General features: G+C 37.3%; 1 protein-coding gene across 1 annotated transcript in view; it reads left to right on the plus strand.

Moving 5' to 3' along the window:
• The window catches only part of WDR88 (WD repeat domain 88), a 67,787-nt gene extending 65,710 nt beyond the window's left edge, over positions 1-2,077 (plus strand). Inside the window, exon 11 of the mRNA XM_044661449.1 lies at positions 1,910-2,077. Within this exon, the coding sequence (XP_044517384.1) occupies positions 1,910-2,077 (168 nt within the window). The remainder of the gene's footprint in view (positions 1-1,909) is intronic.
• Positions 2,078-20,615: the final 18,538 nt, after the last annotated feature.

Consider the following 20,615-nt stretch of genomic DNA (forward strand, 5'->3'; position numbering starts at 1 on the left):
CCCCACTCCTGATTTTTCAAAGGGGATGGGTATGGGGTGGGAGAGCTTAGAGGAAGGAGGCAGTTTTACAGTGTAAAATTACTTTACCTACCCAAAGCTTAAGTTTAGTGTACCCAATTTAGCTCATTAATTGTGGGGAAAATCTGTGTAACCCTAGAGCGGGGGTCGGCAATGTATGGCTCTCAAGCCATATCTGGCTCTTTCGAGGGCCAGATATGGCTCTTTCTGCAGGAGCCATAAAGTCAATTTTTTTTCAGGCGCTGTTACAGGAGCGCACTGTGAGCACTGTACGGCTCTCATGAAATTACATTTTTAAAAATGTGGCGTTTATGGATCTCACGGCCAAAAAGGTTGCCGATGCCTGCCCTAGAGTTTTTAACTAGAGGTCTGTGAACTTTAAAAAAGTTGTTTTTGATAAATTCACTTCAAATTTTCTTTTCTTTTCAAATGAAGATCTGCTTTCTCCCCCTCTCAGTACCCCAACCCTATCCCTTCAACTGAGAAAACACAAAAAACAAGACCCCTTTTTCTAAACACATCTAGTAAAAAAAAAATTCCAGCATTGGCCATAACTCTCCAAATATGTCTCAATCTGCCCTCTGAGCCTATCACTTTTCTATCAGGTATTGAGCAGCATGTTTCATATGAATCCTCCAGAATTGTGATTGGTCATTGTGTTGATCAGAATTCCAATTATCAAAGATAATTGTTATTTGATGTAATCATTGTCATTCTATGTATTATAGTTTATGCAATTGACATTATCCTAAGAAGGACTTGGTGGCCAGAGGAGACCATGACAGGTTAAGAACTCTTGTGGTAGAGCTAGTATTTGCTGCAAGAACTTTCCCAAATTGTTTTAAAATTCAGTTCAAAATAAGGTGAAAATTACAGAATTTTGGAGTTGGAAACGAAATTTAGTAGATCTTTTAATTCACCCCTCTCATTTTATAGATGAAGAAACCAGGATCTGGGGAGAATGTGACAGAGTAAAAAGAGTTGAGGTGTTAAAATAAAAAGACTTGGGTTCCAATCCTGACTCTAATATTTTGTGCAACCCTAGGCAAATCACTTCCCCTCTCTAAGCCTCAATTTCTTCAACTGTAAAATGGGGATACTATCTTCCTTACAGAGGGGTAATAGAGAGAGCATGCACCTTAAAGTACATATAAAGTAGATTGCTATTATTGCCCCCAGTCCCAATACAAACTCATGTCAGAGCCAGGACTATATCTACACTTCCTAATTTCTACACTGGTTCTCTTTCTATTATATAATACTAGTTAGAGTCCTTCATAGGAGTAAATCCAACAATTTCTTTGATGCTAGTCTATTAGATAGTTTTCAGGTGAAATAACAATGTGGAAGAGTACAGAATTGCTCCACAGACAAATCTCAGACTTTTCTACTTCCATCCCATAATCTCAGGTCATACTACATGGTACCAAATAAAGACAAATATCTTATAAATATTCTGGTATGTTTGGGCAGTACCCAAATAAATAATCTGGGAACAGAAAGTCACTGTACTATGTAAACCTGGCAGTGGTATGCTGGTAAGTGTTTAACACTTGCTCTCTGGGAGGAAAAACATATATATGATGCACTTTTAAGTTTGATTTGCATTACTGATCTTTTCTCCATCACTTCCTTAAGACTAGACAATCAATAACAATGAATCAAATCAGAATTTTTACTCTCTGATGGTTTCTGAGATGCAAATGCTCACACTAAAATTTAACAATCAGATTTTTGAGCCTGTTTGAACTAGTTCTAGCACATCCCTGAGACCTGATCTCCAAAACTGATTAGGTTATAGGAATACATTCAAAATTTAGCAGTTAAGAGATATACCTGTTTATAATCTCTGATTGACATATCCTCTCTATTATTCAAATATTTTATTCAGTGTGAACAATGTGACAAGCTTTTCTCACTTGTAAAATTTGATGAGGAATTAGAACCAGGATCCAAATGTCTATTCTGTCAATTGGCTTCTCCTTCAAGATATGGTTTGCCACCATCACCTGGGGATTGTAAAGATAAGAAAGTTGAAATGGAGGAATCGAAGATGTGAAGTCTCTGTCTGAACTGTCCTGGGGTATGCATATGATTTATAGACTCTGGCCTTCCACATGAGTCCTACACGAGTGAGCAAGATGGGCCAATCTTGGGGGGATGATGGAACAGAACAGAACAGTGGCGATCTTATTCTGGAATAAATAGTTTATTTAAGTGAACAGATATAATAACTGGATTTATTTAAGGAAAAAGTTGAATACAAACTCTGAAAATGTTACTCTGCTTTGATTATGTACATTGTAGAATCATGTTACTGCCTTTAAAAGTATCTCTATGATTATATTTTACTCTTTTAATTAGGAGATCCAAATGGTTTATACTTCTAAGTATCCATAGACACTTAGCATTATCATAATACCGTCCTTGGGACCTAGAGATTGATTTCTAGCTAAGACATTTTATAATGAGGTGTTGGGGTTATTTTGTGAATAAGCTTTATATATAAGTTTATTATAAGACTAATTTGTGAATAAGTTTCCTTAGATAGGGATCAAGACAGATGACTTATCATACAGTTTTTATTCTTGAGCAAATATTGTTATGAGATGTCGATGTGTTTCTAAGAGACCACAATTATTTCATTGTTAAGTATACCAGAATGTCCCCAGTTTTCAGAATAGGTATGTATATGTAGTATACATGTGTACATACATCAATTAGTTTACACATGTATAATTAGAAATAATCTAGCTATATCCCATAGACACATTATATATATATATGTACATATATATTAGTGCACGATTTCGCAGTAGAATTAAAATGACTTTGAAAAAAGAATAAAATACTTCATAAATTTCGAACCCTATATCAGACAGGCACATGCTTTGAAAAAGTGATGTCTAAAGTTTCTGTTCAACTTCACTAATATGCCATTTTCTATAGTGTATTTAAGAACTTTGTTGTAGGATTAATGTGTATAACTAATTATCAGGTTTTAGAAATTATTCTATATGTAGGACTATGAAATATCAACTAATAAAAAAGGAGTTCCAGGATGATGCCTCATTCAACAAAAAGATTTCTGCAACCTAGTGTTTTTCCTTCTAAGATGAGGCAGGGGATGGAGATGTTTGATGTAGCTGTGGCTCAACTGGGAAAGAGGGTTAAGCCAGCTGAAGAGAGAAACTTACTTTGGTTAGTAAGAGTATACAAAGAGTGAATTGTCTTCAAATTATCTAATGCAGATTGTTATTATTGTCTTGATGGCACAGTGGATTGAGTCCAGGCCAGGAAGACTCGTGTTTCTGAATTCAAATCTGACTTCAGAAACTTACTAGCTGTGTGACTGGACAAGCCATTTACCCCCTTTTTTGGTCAGTTTCCTCATCTGTAAAATGAACTGGAGAAAGAAATGGGAAACCTGACCAATATCTTTGGCAAGAAGCTCCAAACTGGGGTGGTAAAGAGTGGGACACAACTGAGCAACAACAACATAGTACTGGTAGCTCTTGAATCCATCCAAATGAGGAAATGGTTTAAAAGTAAATACTCCAGAGGTAGAATAGTGGGGTGGAAGGAGGAGATATTAATCTGAGAGGCAGGCCCAGAGACAGAAGGTTTTGGGTTCAAATTTGACCTCAAACACTTCCTAGCTGTTTGACCCTGGCCAAGATCCCCGTTGCCTAACCCTTACCATTCTTCTGCCTTAGAATCAAAACACACTATTAATTCTAAGATGGAAAGTAAGGGTTTAAAAAAAAAGAAAAAGTAAATGGACTTTATTTGGTGATTGTGCTGATCAAGTTGTATTTGTTACTTTCCTTTACCTTATTCAGTGAAGGTATTGATGGGAAGTAAGAGGCCACTGATTTTTTTTGTTTGTTTTGTTTCATGATAAAAAGTTTGCCTTGGTTTATAAAATTATTATAGCTAAACAACTTGAGCGATAAGATATGAAGTTTGAATTAGCCAGAGGCAATGACCTTGCTTGAGTTTAATGGAATCACTTAGGTTAGAAATGGATCTTTTTGTTTCCATCCAATCTCTAAGAAACAGAACTTCCTGACTTGACCCCCTGTCCTCAAATACTTTCTTTTAGTTACTTTGATACTTTTCAGAATAATGGAACAGAAGAGATCTCAGAAGTCTAATGCCATCCATCTTCAAGCAAGAATCTCATGGCCAACAAGTAACTGTCAGTAAGGGGGAATCCACTGCTTTCTCAGCCAGCTTATTCCGGTTTTACTGGGACAATCTGGGACAACTAACTATGAGGAAAATTCTCTATACACAGAACCAGAACCTGTTTTTCTGAAACACCTTTCCATTCTTCTCTGAGATTAAAAAGAAGAAATCTGATCTTTCTTCCACATGATATCCCATCAAATACTTCAAGATAACTATCATTATTTCCCATAAGTCTTTTTTCCCTCAGGCTAAATGCCCCAATTTCTTTAATAAATCATTATATGATATGGTCTCCAGTCCCCTCATCATCCTGGTTTTCCTCCTAATGATACATTTCTTATTGTCTTTCCTAAAATGTGGTGTCAGGAATTGAACATAACCCTTTAGATATGGTCTGGAGAGAGAGGAAAGCACCTCTCTCATATGTCTCAATACATCTGGAGTGATATTAAATTTTTTGACTGCCACATCAAACTGCAAATTCATTTTGATCATGTAATTCATTAAATTCCCCAGCTATTTTCCAGACAGCCATGCCTCTCCTCCCCGTCTTCTCCTCATATTTTGAAGTTGATTATTTGATGGTTTCATAATCTCATCAGGGTGGATATTCCCTCTACTCATCACTGTGGATATTCCCTTGACTGGTGGAGATCTCTTCACATTGATGAATTCTCATCCTTAGTGATTCTTGTCTATGTCCTTCCATAAATTTGGGGGGATTTATACTATACAATAGAGATTCTTCTCTAGGCCCTTTAATATTTTGTGATTGTACTGATGTGCAGTGCTCAAGCTGTATATTTGTTATCCCTTGATCTGGCCCTTTGGCTGGTCAATATCCTTCTCCAGACATACTTATAATGGATGATCTCTTTGATAACACTTTTAAAAAATGGTTACATTTCGCAAGAGAGATTTCCCAACATCCAAACAACTCTTAAACGTATTCCCCCACAACAGTTAAGCAAAGGTGCCTAACTGCATGCTTGAAATTGATAGTGCATGACATTTCCCACTTTTGTAGCTTAATGAAAATAGTATATATGATACCAGCATTGTTATATTTGACTTATTTATTTCCTTTTATTTTTAGTTTCATTTACAAAATTGTAGTTGTATATATATTATTCTTCTGGTTCTGCTTTCATTACTTTGCACTACCTCATGCAAATCTTCCCATGTTTCTCTGAATTCTTCATATTTATCATTCCTTATGATGCAGTAATATTACTAGATTCATATATCACTTGGTTTAGTCATTCTATAATTACTGGCATGTTCTTAATTCCCTTGAGGGCAATAATTGATTTCTTTTTTGTCTTTATATCCCCAGGACCTAGCACAATGCTGTGTCTTGCAGATTTAATAATAATTATAATCTTATTATATTACATTTATATAATTATATAACATATAATTATAAAATAAAATATAATAAAATTTTTTAATTGAATTAAATATTTTGTTTCAAATGTTTTATTTCAAGTAATACTGTTATAATATTTTTTTCACATATAAACCTTTTCCTGCTGTCAGTAACTTCCTTTGGATATATAGTGCTAGCCATGAAGTTTCTAAGTCAAAGGGTATGAACAATTTAATGTTTATGCTATTGCTTGTCTTACATTATTTGTAATGTGCCGAAGCCCACCTGTATCCTTATGTATCTTTCAAATGCCCTTTGAATCGTCAATCATTGTGATGCTTTAGAAATTATAATATTCCTTGATTCATACCCATTGGGAGAATATTAGTTTTATAAATTTATAAAATGTGCTTTTTATTGACAGGGAACAGCCTGGAGTTACTGAAAGTGTTGTCCAATTACTCTCTTTCATAACATTTCAGTCCTGTTCATTTGTCTATCTGTAGTGTCTATACAAGATTTAATATAGGCCTGGTGGAGTGCCTCAATGGAGTGCCCATTCAAGTGCATGACATCTTTTGTTCAACAGACATTGTTCATTCATTTGTTTTTTCCTGTGTGGATTATGAGGGCAATCTCTTGAATGACCATGCATTTCATGGAGAAAAGCCTATTCCCGAGTTTGATGTAATAAACAAAATGTCATCATAAATAGGAATATCTAGAGTTTTTCATTATTGTTAGGGTAATCCATTCCTGTTTGGATTTCCATGATAGTAATGATCACCTTTGGCAAGTATATTTCTCCGTATTTTTTGCTTTGCTTAATATTTATGGTTAAAAGATTGTCAAAGAAAGTTATCTCTATGGTTACACATCTGTCGAGGAATCTTGAGATCTTAACAGATGGAGGAAAGGCACTTTTCTTAAGCCTTAAGGCTGCATTTGCAGATATGTTTTTTTGAAATTAAAAAACAAAAACAAACGCAAAAAACCCCTCCATCAAGCCGTTTTGTATTCTCAACACCAGTGAAGATGTGGTCTGCCATGGATATGCAAGCTTACCTGTTGCCTTTTCATCTCTAAAAGTGAATAGTATACCATTCTCATAAAGATTTTATGGAAATAGAGACAGCATGGTTCGGTAGTTACTGAGATCTCCTGGGTAATTTTTTCTTAATATTAATATTACCTGTGACTCCTTCCTGCCCATTCTTTTGAAATTGTTCTTTCTTTTGAGATTTCTTAAAATTGACTCTGGAGTGCCTTTAAAATTGCGTTGCCTTGAGCATACTTATTTTGTATGTATTTGGTTCAGCCAATTTTTCTTGAATTTTTTTTCATTCAATGGTCATTTATCAAGTATCTATCTCATGTACCAGATACTGTGTGAGATGCTAGGGATAAAAAGTAAAAAAAAATACAGTCCATGTTTTCAAGAAATTTACCTTCTAAAGGGATGAAAATCATTTACATATTTAAGTAAATAGAAAATATATTCTAATAAATAAACAAACAAATAAAAGCTGGTATTTTTATGGTACCTACCGTGTCCTAGGCACTATGCTAAGCATTTTACAAATAGCATCTCATTTTATCCTAACAATAACCCTGGGAAGTAGTTGCTATTAGCTCCTTATAGATGAGAAAACTGAGATAAATAGAGCTTTAGTGACTTGTCCAGGGTCATACAGCTAGTAAGTATATGAGGTGGGATGTGAACTCAGGTGTTCCAGCTTGCAAAGTAAACACGAAATAATTTCAACATAGACGACGCTAGCACTAAGGGGAAGGAGTTTCAGAAAGGGCCACTTATAGTGGCATTGAAGATGAGCTTTGAAGGGAACTAGTAATTCTAAGATTTAGAAGTGAAGAGGGAGATCAATATAGATATGAAGGCCAGCTTATTCAAGGGCCAAGAGATAGGAAGAGGAGTGTTTTATACATAGAAAAACAAGTAGGCTAGATTGTGCAATGTGTAGAATTGGGGGTGAAGGAAGATTTTATTGTAAGCCTCTGGAAAGGTAGACTAGAATCAGATTGTGAAAGGCCAAAAGCCAAGAAGAGGAGTTTGGATTTTATATTAGAGGCAAGCGGAATGGACTGGAACTTTCTGAGCCAGCGAATGGCCTTTCACAGAGACTTCTCTCTTCTCTAATTCTCATTCCATATCTCCCTGACATCTTCTCCACTCCTCTTCTCCTTTGTTTGCATCCCTGATGAAGAGGTGCCTTTTCTCCTTGCTGAGGCCAGTCCCCTAACATGCACCCTTAATCTCTTCTCCTTTTGTCTTCTCCAATAGTGGTCCCCACCATCATCCCCTTTCTCTAACCTTGTCTTTTCCCATCTCCAGGTTACTTTCCTGCTACTTATGAACATCCCCAATTCTTCCCTCCCCTTAAACAATCCTCCTTAGATCCTACCATCTCCACTCACTATTTTCCTCTACCTCTTTCCCTCCTCAAGTAAACTATTTAAAAGAGTCATCCATTCGGGGTACTTCTCCCTCACTTTCTTAACTCTCCTCAATCTGGTTTCCTGCCTCATCATTCAACTGAAACTATTCTCTCCAAAATTACTAGTGGTCTCTCATTTGCTTGGTGTTTTTTCAGTCCTCATTCTTCTTAACTCTCACTGTTGACTTCCTTCTGGATATTCTTTCTCCTCTGGGATTTTCTTAACACTGATCTCTATTATTTATCCTCCAACCTGTCTGACTTTTCTTGCTCACTGTCCTTTTCTAGATTTCATCCATATTATAGAGGGCATGACCCAAAATTGTCCTAAATCTTTTTTTTTAAACCCTTACCCTCTGTCTTAGAATCAATACTGTGTATTGGTTCCAAGGCAGAAGAGCAGTAAGGACTAGGCAATGGGGGTTAAGTGACTTGCCCAGGGTTACACAGCTAGGAAGTATCTGAGACCACATTTGAACCCAGAACTTTCATCTCTAGGACTGGCTCTCAATTCACAGAGCCACTTAGCTGCCCTCTGTCTTAAGTCTTTTTTTCTTTGTACTATCTCACTTGGTGATCTCATCAGATCCCAAGGATCTATTTATGATCGCTATGTTGATGACGCAGATCTATCTAAGTTTAGGATCTACATAATGAACTGCGTATTGGATACTTTGCCATAGACATCTCCAATTCAGTATATCCATAACAGAAGCTTTTTCCACAAAACTCAAGCCCCTTTTGAACTTCCCTATTCCCGTCAAGGTGTACCTTTAACCTTTCAACCTCGCAGTTCACAACAGTGTCCTCAACTCCTCAGTCTTCTTCACTCCATATGTTCAGTCGCTTGTCATATCTAGTCTTTCTTCCCACAGCATCTCTTTTTTTGTTTGTTTTCATCTCTCTACAAATATATTTATCATATTATTTCAGGCCTCCCTCTTGGAGGGGCGATAGCCACACGATTTTCTCTGCCTTGTCTCTCCCTGTTCCAATCCATCCTCGACTCAGCTGCCAAAGTGATGTTTCTGAAGTGTAGACCTGACCATAAATTCCAGTGACTCCCTGTTACCTGAAAGTTCAATGATGAATATTTCTATTTGACATTTAAAGCTGTTCACAACTTGGCTCCTTCTTTTCTTTCCACTTTTCTTATACCATTACTCCCTCCACACACTCTGTAGTCCAACATTCAATCCTCCATCTCCTGTCTCTGTGTCTTGGTGCTGACTGTCCTATACCAGGAATTCTTTCCTTTCTCATCTTTGTCTTTTATAGTCTCTAATTTCCTTTAAGATTTAGTCAATCATCACTTTGTGCAGGCAACTTTTTCTAGTCTCCTTAGTTGTCAGTGCCTTTTCATCTGAAATAATAAGGTAAAATTTCCTCTGAAATATATCTCCTTTTATTATATCTTATATATAAATGCATATTTATTCATATATGAACACAAAAATATGTGTCTTTATATATATATATCTATATATGTATATTTCTATACACATTCACACACATTTCTTTCCTTATCTCCCTCATTAGAATATAAGTTCCTGGAGGGTGGGACTCTTTCTACTTTTTCTTTGTATTTCCAGACCTTATTAAGGTGCTTAGTACATAGTAAGTGTTGAATAAATGCTTGATTGAGTAAGTAATATGGGCCAATCTGTGTTATAGGAATATTACTCTGGAAGCTGTTCGGAGTATGAGGAGAGGAGGTTAAAGGGGAAGAGACTTGAGGCTTGAATTTTTTGAGGACTTTCTCACTTCCTTGTATAATACCTTAGGTTCTGACTTGGAAGTCTGATGTAGTGGCTCCTTTGTCACTTATGATGAAAGTAAAACATTTCCATAGGAATTTTTAATTGCTTAAACCAAAAAATATTGAAGGAAAGAATGAACCATATGATGCTGGATACCATCTTGCTTAGTGAGTGTGAGGGTACGTAATGCTCCTCTGTGACCTTTGGCTCCTCTGTTACCTGGGTCAGCAGCTGCCTGGATTATGCACATGAGGTGAGGAACATTGTTGTAGCTGATACAAGGCTGGAGATTTTCCTGATGGTTCTTCTTGCTTTTAGGGTCAGTGATAGGACAGGAGCCCATTGTTGTCTCTGGTTCTGGTTTATGAGTAATGTCGGTTCACACATAAATGTGCATAAATGTAATTTCTTTCAAATGAGGCTTTAAATTCAGAAAAGTCTGTAAGACAGAACCTGCCTTTTGCCTTATCAAATTAGTATTGAATGCTAGAGCTTCATTAAGTCACTGGATGTGGTTAAGTTCAACAGAGCCAAGGAGGAAGCCATGATGGTACACAGACCTACCTTATTTCTACCAAATTATCCTCCAAAAATCTATGTTATGACACCTGAAAACAAATTCTGGAGCAGCATAATCCACAAAAAAAAAGAGGAAAATAATTTTTCAACCCAAAACAACTTAGAAGGCAGGCATGAAAGATCTAGTTCACCAGGGTGGAAGTGGAGTGCAAAATAGCATGCCAAAGCAGGCCCTACCATTATGGGCACCCGAATCAGCAGCAAAGGCTTCTGGAGTTCTCTGTCACAGATGGTAAGAGGAGTTCATATAATTGCTCAGAAAGAGATTATAGGCGTCCCTTTGCTAGCTCTGGGTGCAAGATTTTTGTTGCATTGCCAGCAGTCTCAGGGGGACAAAGAACACTAGCACACACCAGCACTTGTGGCTGCAAGGGGACAGGGGATCCTGGTCACAGTTCTGAGGCAGAAAAAAGTACTTGTGGTTATTCACAGACCAGGGCACAGGCTGGGAGAGTGTTAAACACATCTCTCCTTAGGTCATATCAACTTTTGAAGAACTGAAAACTTATAGATCCCCAGAGCTAGCTCTGAAGGCAGCTATAGAAAGAAACTGAAGCTTGGAACAATGCTCTCTTCATTGACTATTAACACTTTTTTTTATTAAAAGAAAAGAAAAAGCCTGGAAAGTGGGCAAACAACAACAAAAAAGGAAACCCAACATAGAAAATTATTTTAGTGACAGGGAAATCCAAAAAGAAGACAACAAAGTAAAAACTGTTGCATCCAAAACGTCCAAGAAAAATAGGAATTGCTTTCAAGTCCCACAAAAAATAGTGGAGGATCTCAAAAAGGATTTAAAAAACCAGAGACAGAAGAAAAATTGGGAAGAGAAATGAGAGTGATATAGAAAAATCATGAAAAAAGAGTCAATAGCTTGGTAGTGGAGGCACAAAAATACTGAAAAAGTTAAGGTCTTAAAATGCAGAATAGGACAATTGATAAAAGAGGCACAAAATTCCATTGAATAGAATTTCTTAAAAAGCAAAATTGGCCTAAAGGAGAAAGATATACAAAAATGCACTAAAGAGAAGAACATTTTTTTATAGAAAATTTTATTTAATTACTTAATTTAGAATATTTTTCCATGGTTACAAGACTCATGTTCTTTCCCTCCCCTTCCCAAATCCCCTTCCATAGCCAACCAATTCCTCTGGGTTTTACATGTGTCATCAATCAAGATCTATTTCCATATTATTGATATTCGCACCAGGGTGATTGTGTAGAGTCAATATCCCTGTCAATTCATATGCTCAAGCAGTTGTTTTTCTTCTGTGTTTCTGCTCCCAGAGTTCTTCCTCTGAATGTGGGTAGCGTTCTTTCTCATAAGTCCCTCAGAGTTGTCTTGGATCATTGTATTGCTGCTAGTAGAGAAGTCCATTACATTGAATTGTACCATAGTGTATCAGTAAGAGGAGAACTTCTTAAAAGGCAGAATTGGCCATATGGGAAAAGAAGTACAAAAATCTACCGAGGAAAAATATTTTTTTTAAAAATTCACTGAGGAAAAGAACTTTTTACAAAGGAGAACTAGCCAATTTGAAAAGGAGGTACAAAAGCTCACTAGAAAATTGTGCCTTAAAAATTAGAATTGGGCAAGTGTAAGAAATTATCACTCAATAAGACATCAAGAAACAACTGAAGAAAGTCAAAAGAGTGGAAAAATAAAAGAAAATGTAAAATATCTCATGGGAAAAAAACAACTGACCTGGAAAATAAATCTAGGAGAGATAATTTAAGAATTATTGGACTACCTGAAAGCCATGGTCAAAAAAGAAGCTTAAACATAATTTTTCAAGAAATTATCAAGGAAAATTGCCCTGATATTCTAGAACAGAGGGCAAAATAGAAATGGAAAGAATCCACTGATCATCTCCTGAAAGAGATCTCAAAAGGATAACTCCCAGGAATATTATAGCCAAATTGCAGAACTCCTAGGTCAAGGAGAAAATATTGCAAGCAGCCACAGTCAGGATGATACAAGATTTAGCAACTTCTACATTAAAGGATCAGAAGGCCTGGAATGTGATATTTCAGAATGTGATAGCAAAGGAGCTAGGACTTCAACCAAGAATCATTTAACCAGCAAAACTGAGCATAATGCTTCAGGAGAAAATATGGATTTTCAATGCAATAAAGGTCTTTCAGATATATTTCTGATGAAAAGACCAGAGCTGAATGGAAAATTTGATTTTCAAATACAAGATACAAAAGAAGAGCAAAAAGATAAACATCAAAAAGAAATCAAAAGGGTTAAACTATTTACATTTGTACATGGGAAAATGATTCATGTAACTCCTAAGAACTTTATCATGATTAGGGCAATTAGAAGGAGTATACCTTGAAAGAGGGCATGGGTGTGATGGTATGATATAAAAAAAATTAAGGCATGAAAAAGGGGAATGCATTAAGAGGAGGGGGGAAGGGAAAATAGAATGAGGTAAATTATTGCACATAAAGGAGGCATGAAAGAACTTTTACAGTGGAAGGGAAGATAGGGGAGATGGGAGGGAAGCCTGTAAACTTTACTGTCAATAGAATTGGCTCAATGAGTAAAGAACATAAATAATGAATTGCATATAGAAATTTATCTTACTGTACAGTAAAGTAGATGGAGAAGGGGATAAAAGAAGAGGGTGAGGCTGATAGAAAAGAGGGCAAATTGGGGGATGTAGTGGCCAGAAACCAAAAGGAGAAATAGATGGAGAGTAATACAGTAATCAGAATGGCACAAAAATTTTTTTCAAGTTCCTCTAATAAAATCTTCATTTCTCAAATACATAGAGAAATGAGTTGAATATATAAGAATATAAGATTCCCTAATTGATAAATGATCAAAGGATACGAACAGGCAATTTTCAAAGTAATTAAAGCTCTCTATAGTCATGCAAAAATATTCTAAATCACTTTTAATTAAATAAATGCAAATTTTTTCTTTAAAAAATTTTAATTTAACTTTTATTATCATGCAAAATACACTTCCATATTGGTTATTATTGTAAGAGCACACTCATACAAAACCAAAATCCCAAAATAAAACCATAATTACACTGATATGAAAGTTTGTATGCTTTGGATCCACATTCATCCAACTCTAAAAGTTTTATCTCTGGAGGTGGATAGCATTCCTCATCATAAGTTTTTCAGGATTGTCCCAGATCATTGAATTGCTAAGATTAGCCAAGTTTTCACAGTTGATCAGCATACAATATTATTGTTATTGTGTACAATATTCTCTTGGTTCTGCTTATTTCACTCTATATCAGGTCATGTAGATCTTTGCAGCTTTTTCTGAAATCATCTTGTTTATCATTTCTTATAGCACAATAGTATTCCATCACCAACATGTACCACAATTTGTTCAGCCATTCTCCAATTAATGGACATCCCATTAATTTCCAATTCTTTGCCATCACAAAAAGAGCTACGATACATATTTTTTTTTATGAGTAAGTCCTTTCCTCTTTTTTAATTATCTTTTTGGTATATAGACTTACTAGTGGTATTACAGGATCAAAGGATGTTCACAGTTTTATATCTTTGGGTGTAATTCCAAATTGTCCTCCAGAATGGTTGGATTGGTTCACAACTCTATCAACAATGTGTTAATGTCTCAGTTTTGCCACATTCCCTCCAACATTTATCATTTTTCCTTACTATTTGATTAGCCGCTCAGATAGGTATGAGGTGGTACCTAAAACAACACTGAAGTACCACCAACATCTATCAGATTGGCTATTATGACAGAAAAGGAAAATGACAAAACTTGGAGGGGATGAGGGAAAATTAAGACATTTACCCATCATTTGGGAAATGGCTATGTAAGTCAAAAATATATGATTGTTATATATATACATATATATATTACAATATAATATATGATTGCTATTGTGCAGTAAGAAATGACAAGCAGAAAGAGTTCAGAAAAACCTGGAAAGACTTACGTAAACTGAAACAGAGTGAAATAAGCAAAACCATAAGGACATTGTACACAGTGACAGGAATACTGTACAATGAACAACTGTGAATAACTTAGCTATTCTCAGTAATATAATGATCCAAAACAATCCCAAAGGACTTGTGATTTTAAAAAAATGCCATTTGTTTCCAGAGAAAGAACTGATGGAGTCTGAATCCAAATCAAAGAAAACATTTTTCACTTTTTTCTTAAAGTTTTTTTTCAAGTTTCCTTCCACAAAAGAATTAATATAGAGAAATGTATTACATGATTGCACTTGTAAAATCTATATGAGATTGCCTACCATCTCAATGGGAGGGTGGGAGTAATATGGAGGGAGAAAGAGAGAATATTTGAGACTCAATATTCTTTGAAAAATGTGGGAAACTGTTTTTACATGTCATTGGGGGAAAAAAAAGTAAAAAAAAAAAAGACAGAGCCAAAGAAATGAAGAAGGGAGTAAAGTCTCAGCACCCTTGTTGTTGCCCTTCAATGGGACTCCCAGTGATTTTGTTAGAAACTTTTTTGATGGCAGAGGGAAGATTGGGCCTGTATTCTTTCTTGGAAGAGACTCTCAAAATCACAGAGTTGGAAGGGATCTCAGAAAGAGAGAAGACATTTATTCTAGGAGTCAGTATATAAGGCAATTTATTTTCAGGTGACTTTCATCAGTATAAGTCTTAGTAGGAGACCATTGTGTTTATATCCACTGGAAAGTAAAAAGAATGAGATTCCAAATTCACTGACATTCAGAGCTGGAAGAGACTTTAGAAGCCATCTGTTTCAATCTGTAAAAGGGAAAAATGGGAAAGATTATGGTTGGACTGGATATTTAAAGTTTGATGGCCAGGGATTGATTACTTGATTCCAAATAAGAGGCCCAAGTCAGGATGACTTTTATGGTGGTTTATTTACAATTTAGGAAGGTTGAAGGTAGGGAAAATGAGAGAGAGAAACTCCGGCCTGGACCAGAGGCCAGGACCAGGCAGGTTTCAGAGGTCCCAGCAGAGGGGCAAAGAGGTTAATTAAACACAGCTCCTAGCCACAAGGCCTCCCCTAAGAAGAGAGACCTCTTTGAGGCTAGAGCCTCCAGCAATGCCAAGGGAAGAGAAAGAGAGTCAGCCTAACTTACCCATGTGACAATCAAAGGGAAACAGTCAGAGGTCTCAAATGAGCTCCTTCAACGCCAAATTCAAAGTGCCAAAAGCCCTCCACAGGAAGTTACCATCATATTTAAAAGATAGCAGCTTTCATCACTTCTTGCATCCACCTCCAGTTTCACGTGGACAAATGGCAGCCTCAACCTTGTTTTGGACTGCCATGGGGGCAGTCACTTGTTTTTGATTTGTCACTTACTATCACGTGTGTGTCACAGACCTCCCCCTCCCCACTTAATTCTAAGTTGGGTGGGGTGACATTATTCCTGGTGTCTAGAGTCTAAAGAATGAATGAGAGTGAACTAATTCCATTTACTCAAACCCCAACTTGTTTTATAGATGAATAACCTGAAGCCCAGAGACTCTAAGATCTCACAGCTAGTAAGGGACACAGATGGATTTTTGTACTCAGATTCTCTGGTTCGAAATCTAATGCTTTCCCTCATTGTTTTCTGAAGGCCAAGACATGATTATTTCTTTAAAGAGGAACATTTTAGCTAACTCCTGTGCCATGTTGTGTATGCGTCTCCTGTATTATATCTTCCCATCTGTGTACATATTATGGTATCAGAGTGTCTATCATCTACTTCAGGGCCCATAGCTAATGGTAGGACCTACTGGAGAAGAGGCCACAATGCGGGCTAATGGAGCAGTTAGGCAAAAAAGTAGAGAAATTCAGCTAAGTGCAACCATTAAGTGTCTACTGTATGAAGGTCCCAGTGCTCAGTTCTTGAGATACAAAAATTAATAAGAACTAAGACCTGTTTTCAAGGAACTTAAAAGAGGAGGTATCTAAGTGGGATCTTGAAGGAAGAGAGAATCATCCAACGATAGAAATAGGGTAGTGGTAGTGAAAAGGAGTATTTCAAGTCTAAGGGACATTATGAGCACAGGGAGGTAAACAAGAGGAGGTGAGACATGAAATGGAGATGGAGAATAGTATGGCTTTCTTGGAATACCAATCAGCCAAAAACCATTTCTGATACCCTTACTATGTGCTCTTTGATGGTGGGACCTGAGGCACTGCACAAAGGGAAGAGGTTGTGAAAAAAGGTAAAAAACAGTTTTCCTTCAAGGACTGTATTTTCTTTCTTTTTTTTAGAATTTTTTTATTTCAAAATTTTTTCCATGGTTCCATGATTCATGTTTTCTCCCTCCCCTCACCCTCATCCCTCCTCTGTCCTGGACTTGACAAGCAATTCCACGGGGTTATACATACATATACATACATACATACATATATATATATATACATATATATATATTCTCCCTTGAACCCATTTCCATATTACTCATTTTTGTAAAAGAGCAATCCTTTAAAACCAAAACCCCAAATCACATACCCATATAAACAAATGATAAATCACATGTTTTCTTCTGGATTTCTACTCCCACAGTTCTTTCTCTCAATGTGGATAGCATTCTTTCTCATAAATCCCTTAGGATTTTCCTGGATCATTGTATTGCTATTAGTAGTAAAGTCAAGTACATTTGATCTTTCCGCAATGTTATAGTCTTTGTGTATAATGAATGTTCTCTTGGTTCTGCTTATTTCACTACGCATCAGTTCATGTAGGTCTTTTCAGTTCTTATAGAAGTTCATTATTTCATCATTCCTTATAGCATAATAATATTCCATCACCACATATACCACAATTTATTCAGTCATTCCCCAATCAAAGGACATTCCCTTATTTTCCAATTTTTTGCTACCACAAAGAGTGCAGCTATAAATATTTTTGTACAAATAGGTCCTTGCCCAGTTTTATAAACCCAGTAGTGGTATTGTTGGATCAAAGGGTATGCATTCTTTTAAAGCCCTTTGGGCATGATTCCAAATTGCCCTCCAGAATGGTCAGATCAATTCATAACTCCACCAGTAATGCATTAGTGAAGGACTATATTTTCTTTTCTTTTTTTAATTTTTTAATGTTTATTTTTTAATTTTTTAGGACTGTATTTTCAAAAGAGAGAGACAGTGTGTTAATAACTAGGTGCCTCGAGCTATATTCAGAGTGAGAGTAACCTGGAAGGGAAAGGCCTCTGTTACAAGGTGGGCTTTGAGCTGAGCCTTGAAAAAAGCCAGGGAAGCCAGAAAGTTGAGGTGTGGGGGCAGACTAGGCATGGGGGTGATAGCCAATGCAAGGTGCTCCAGAGAAGGGGAATGAAATATCATGAATGAGGGATAGCAAGTAGCCAATACAATCATATTGTAAAGTGTAAAAAAGACTGGTAAGGTAGGGAAGGACCATGTTATAAAGAACTTTAAATGCTAAAAAGAAACACCAGAGGACTTTATATTTGATCCTAGATGTAATAAGGAGATATTGGAGCCCACTGAGCAAGGGGTGATAAGGTCAGACCTATGCTTTAGAAAACTCACTTTGTTGGATGAGTGGAGAATGGATTTGAGTGGAGAGAGAAGGACATAGTGGCCCATATCAAGAAGGAGTCTGACAAGAAGTCTAACCCCACTTGGTACTGCATTGTGGGGAGAGATTTTTGCAGCTATGTCATTCTTGGGACAAAATACTTCATCTATTTCTCCCTGGACCAGGTCTCCATTCTCCATGGCTAGAGCGTGGCTTGTGCTTCCTACCTAGAGAGCCATCTAAATCACAAGCACTGCAGCCTAAATTAAAAAAACCAGAGACTGAACTAGCTTCAGCATTGCCATGGGAACATCTCGAGCTTTTAAGCCTTCATTGTGTTGTTGCTGTTCAGGGCATCCTATGTACTAGAATGTTGTGGTTAGTAAACAATTAGCAGAAAAAAGAAAAGGGAGAGAGACTAGTTAGAAGGCTGTTATTCGTTATTGCAATAGGAGATAGGAGCTAGAATTAGGGTTGTATATGAACAGAGAGAAGGGGTTGTATATAAGAGATATTGTGAAGGTAGAAACAACAAGATAAAAGGTTAGTGAGGGTGAGGAATTGAGAACAACACCAAGGATATAAGCCTGGGTGCTGGGAGAAGGTACCCTTGATAGTCATAGCAAAGTTCACAAAAAGGAGGAGGATTCTGAGAAAAGAGATAATGAGTTCTGCTTTAAATATGTTGAATTTGATATACCGACAGGACATCCAGTTTGAGATGCCAAAGAGGCATTTGCATCCGTGTGACATGAGCTTGGCGGAGAGGTTAGGGCTGGATACATAGATCTGAGGCTTATCTGCCAAAATCATAACTGAACCTATGGGAGATCACAAAGTCAGAGAGAAAAAAGTGAAAAGAGAAGGAGGCCTGGGAGAGGGACACCATTGGGGGACGCTCGTGGTTAATGGGCATGACCTGGATGAAGATTTAGTGAAGGAGACAGAAGGAACAATGGGACAGATAGGAGACAGTAGTGAAGTGCAAACCTAGACAGGAGAGAGTATCCAGGAAGAAATGGTGTCAGATGCTACAGAGAGATCGAGGAGTATCAAGATTGAGAAAAGGCCATTAGACTTAGCAATTAAGAGATCACTGGTAACTTTGAAGAGGGTAGTTTTGGCTGAATGATGATGGTGGAGGTTCAGAGTTCAGAGGGCTTAGAAGAGAGTGAGAGGAAAGGAAGTAGAGGCACCAATTATAGACGCCTTTCTCAAGGAGGTGAAGCACAAAAGGGAGGAAAGATATGGGATGATAACTAATGGGGATGGTAGGATCAAAAGGGAGACATGGACATTTTTGTAGGCAGTGGGGAAAGAGTCAGGAGTTAGAGACTGATAATAAGAAACAGGCATGGTAATGGGGGCAATTTGCTGGAAAAATAGGGAGAGGATGAGATCAAAAGGATGTGAGGAGGGGTTTGCATTGGCAAGAAAGACCACCTCTTCATCTGAGACCAAAGTGAAAGGACAGATGGAGGAGGAAGACAGAGTAACGTGGAGATGAAGAGGAGCACTGAAAAGGGAACTCTTTGGGAAGAGTTTCAATTTTTTTTAGCAAACTATGAATGGAGATCCTTTTAGAGAGATGGAGAGGGGGGGGGTCAGGCTTATGGGGACATAATATTTGAAACAGTTGCTGGGAGAGTGGATAAGTGAATGAATAGCTGCAATGAGGTCCCAATCAAAATTAGATAACAAAATTCTAGTAATTATCACAGCTTCTTAATTTCCATCAGCTTTTTTTTTCAGCAACAAGGGAAAAGGAGAGAAGGAAGTAGTTAGTGGAAGTAATTCAGAGTTGGTGTTCATCACTATATTATCGTAACTAGGATAAGGGAACGAGAGAATTGAAGATGGAGGAGGGTAGAGAGTTGTGTATGTGAAGGACAGTAATATTAGGTAAGAGAAGAAAGAGAGTTAGAACGAGATTGTGAAAGGCCTCAAATGGTAGACAGAGTACAAGGCAGGGCTCCTGGTAGAGATGCTTTGGTTAGGTTAATTTATAAGGGAAAGAAAAACATGCAGCTGGAAAGGCTCATGATGGTTTCTCCCATCAGGACAAGACTAGTGTAAGAGGGGTTATTAGGCTGAGAAGTGAAGAGTGTTCACAGAAATGCTTGCACTTGTATGGGGAATGGATGGCTTATCAAGGTAGCATAGCTTTTGTGTTTAAAGAATAGAACAGAAATTTTCTCAGGTAAAGGCTATTGGGTGGTAGCAGGTGGGTCCCATAGACTCCTGCTTGACCCTGTCATACAACCATATAGAAAACCAATGAGAAGTGACCGGGAGACGGCAAGCAGTGCCTCCTCCTCCTCGAATACTTGGATGGTTCTATGATTTCTACAGGGTGGACTTATTCTTGTGCTGTTGGGGGAGACAACACTGATGGAAGGTGTCAGATGTAAAGGTCCCATGTCATTAGAGTGCAGCGGTGAAAGTATATGTTGACAACTCTTTGAAAACTGTCATTTCACTGGTAAATTTATATCCATTTCTGATGTTGCACCATTTGACAGTGCCGGGGACTTTGGTGACAAAAACTTTTTTTTCTGGGTCTTGTACAGATGTGGTTGTAGCCCCTGTAGGAACAGTTGCCAAGTTTCTTCTCTATGGGGTTGTTTCCCAGGATGATGGCTGTGAGCTGTGGGTTGAGAAAGCATCGCCATCACCAGGGCCTTTGGGTCCAAGAGGAGACTGTGGTGGTTCTGGTGGCCTGACCTTCCCAGCACACATTGTCTTCTGTCTCTCC

Source organism: Gracilinanus agilis, chromosome 2 (genome assembly GCF_016433145.1).
Source record: "Gracilinanus agilis isolate LMUSP501 chromosome 2, AgileGrace, whole genome shotgun sequence".
NCBI classification, from domain to species: domain Eukaryota; kingdom Metazoa; phylum Chordata; class Mammalia; order Didelphimorphia; family Didelphidae; genus Gracilinanus; species Gracilinanus agilis.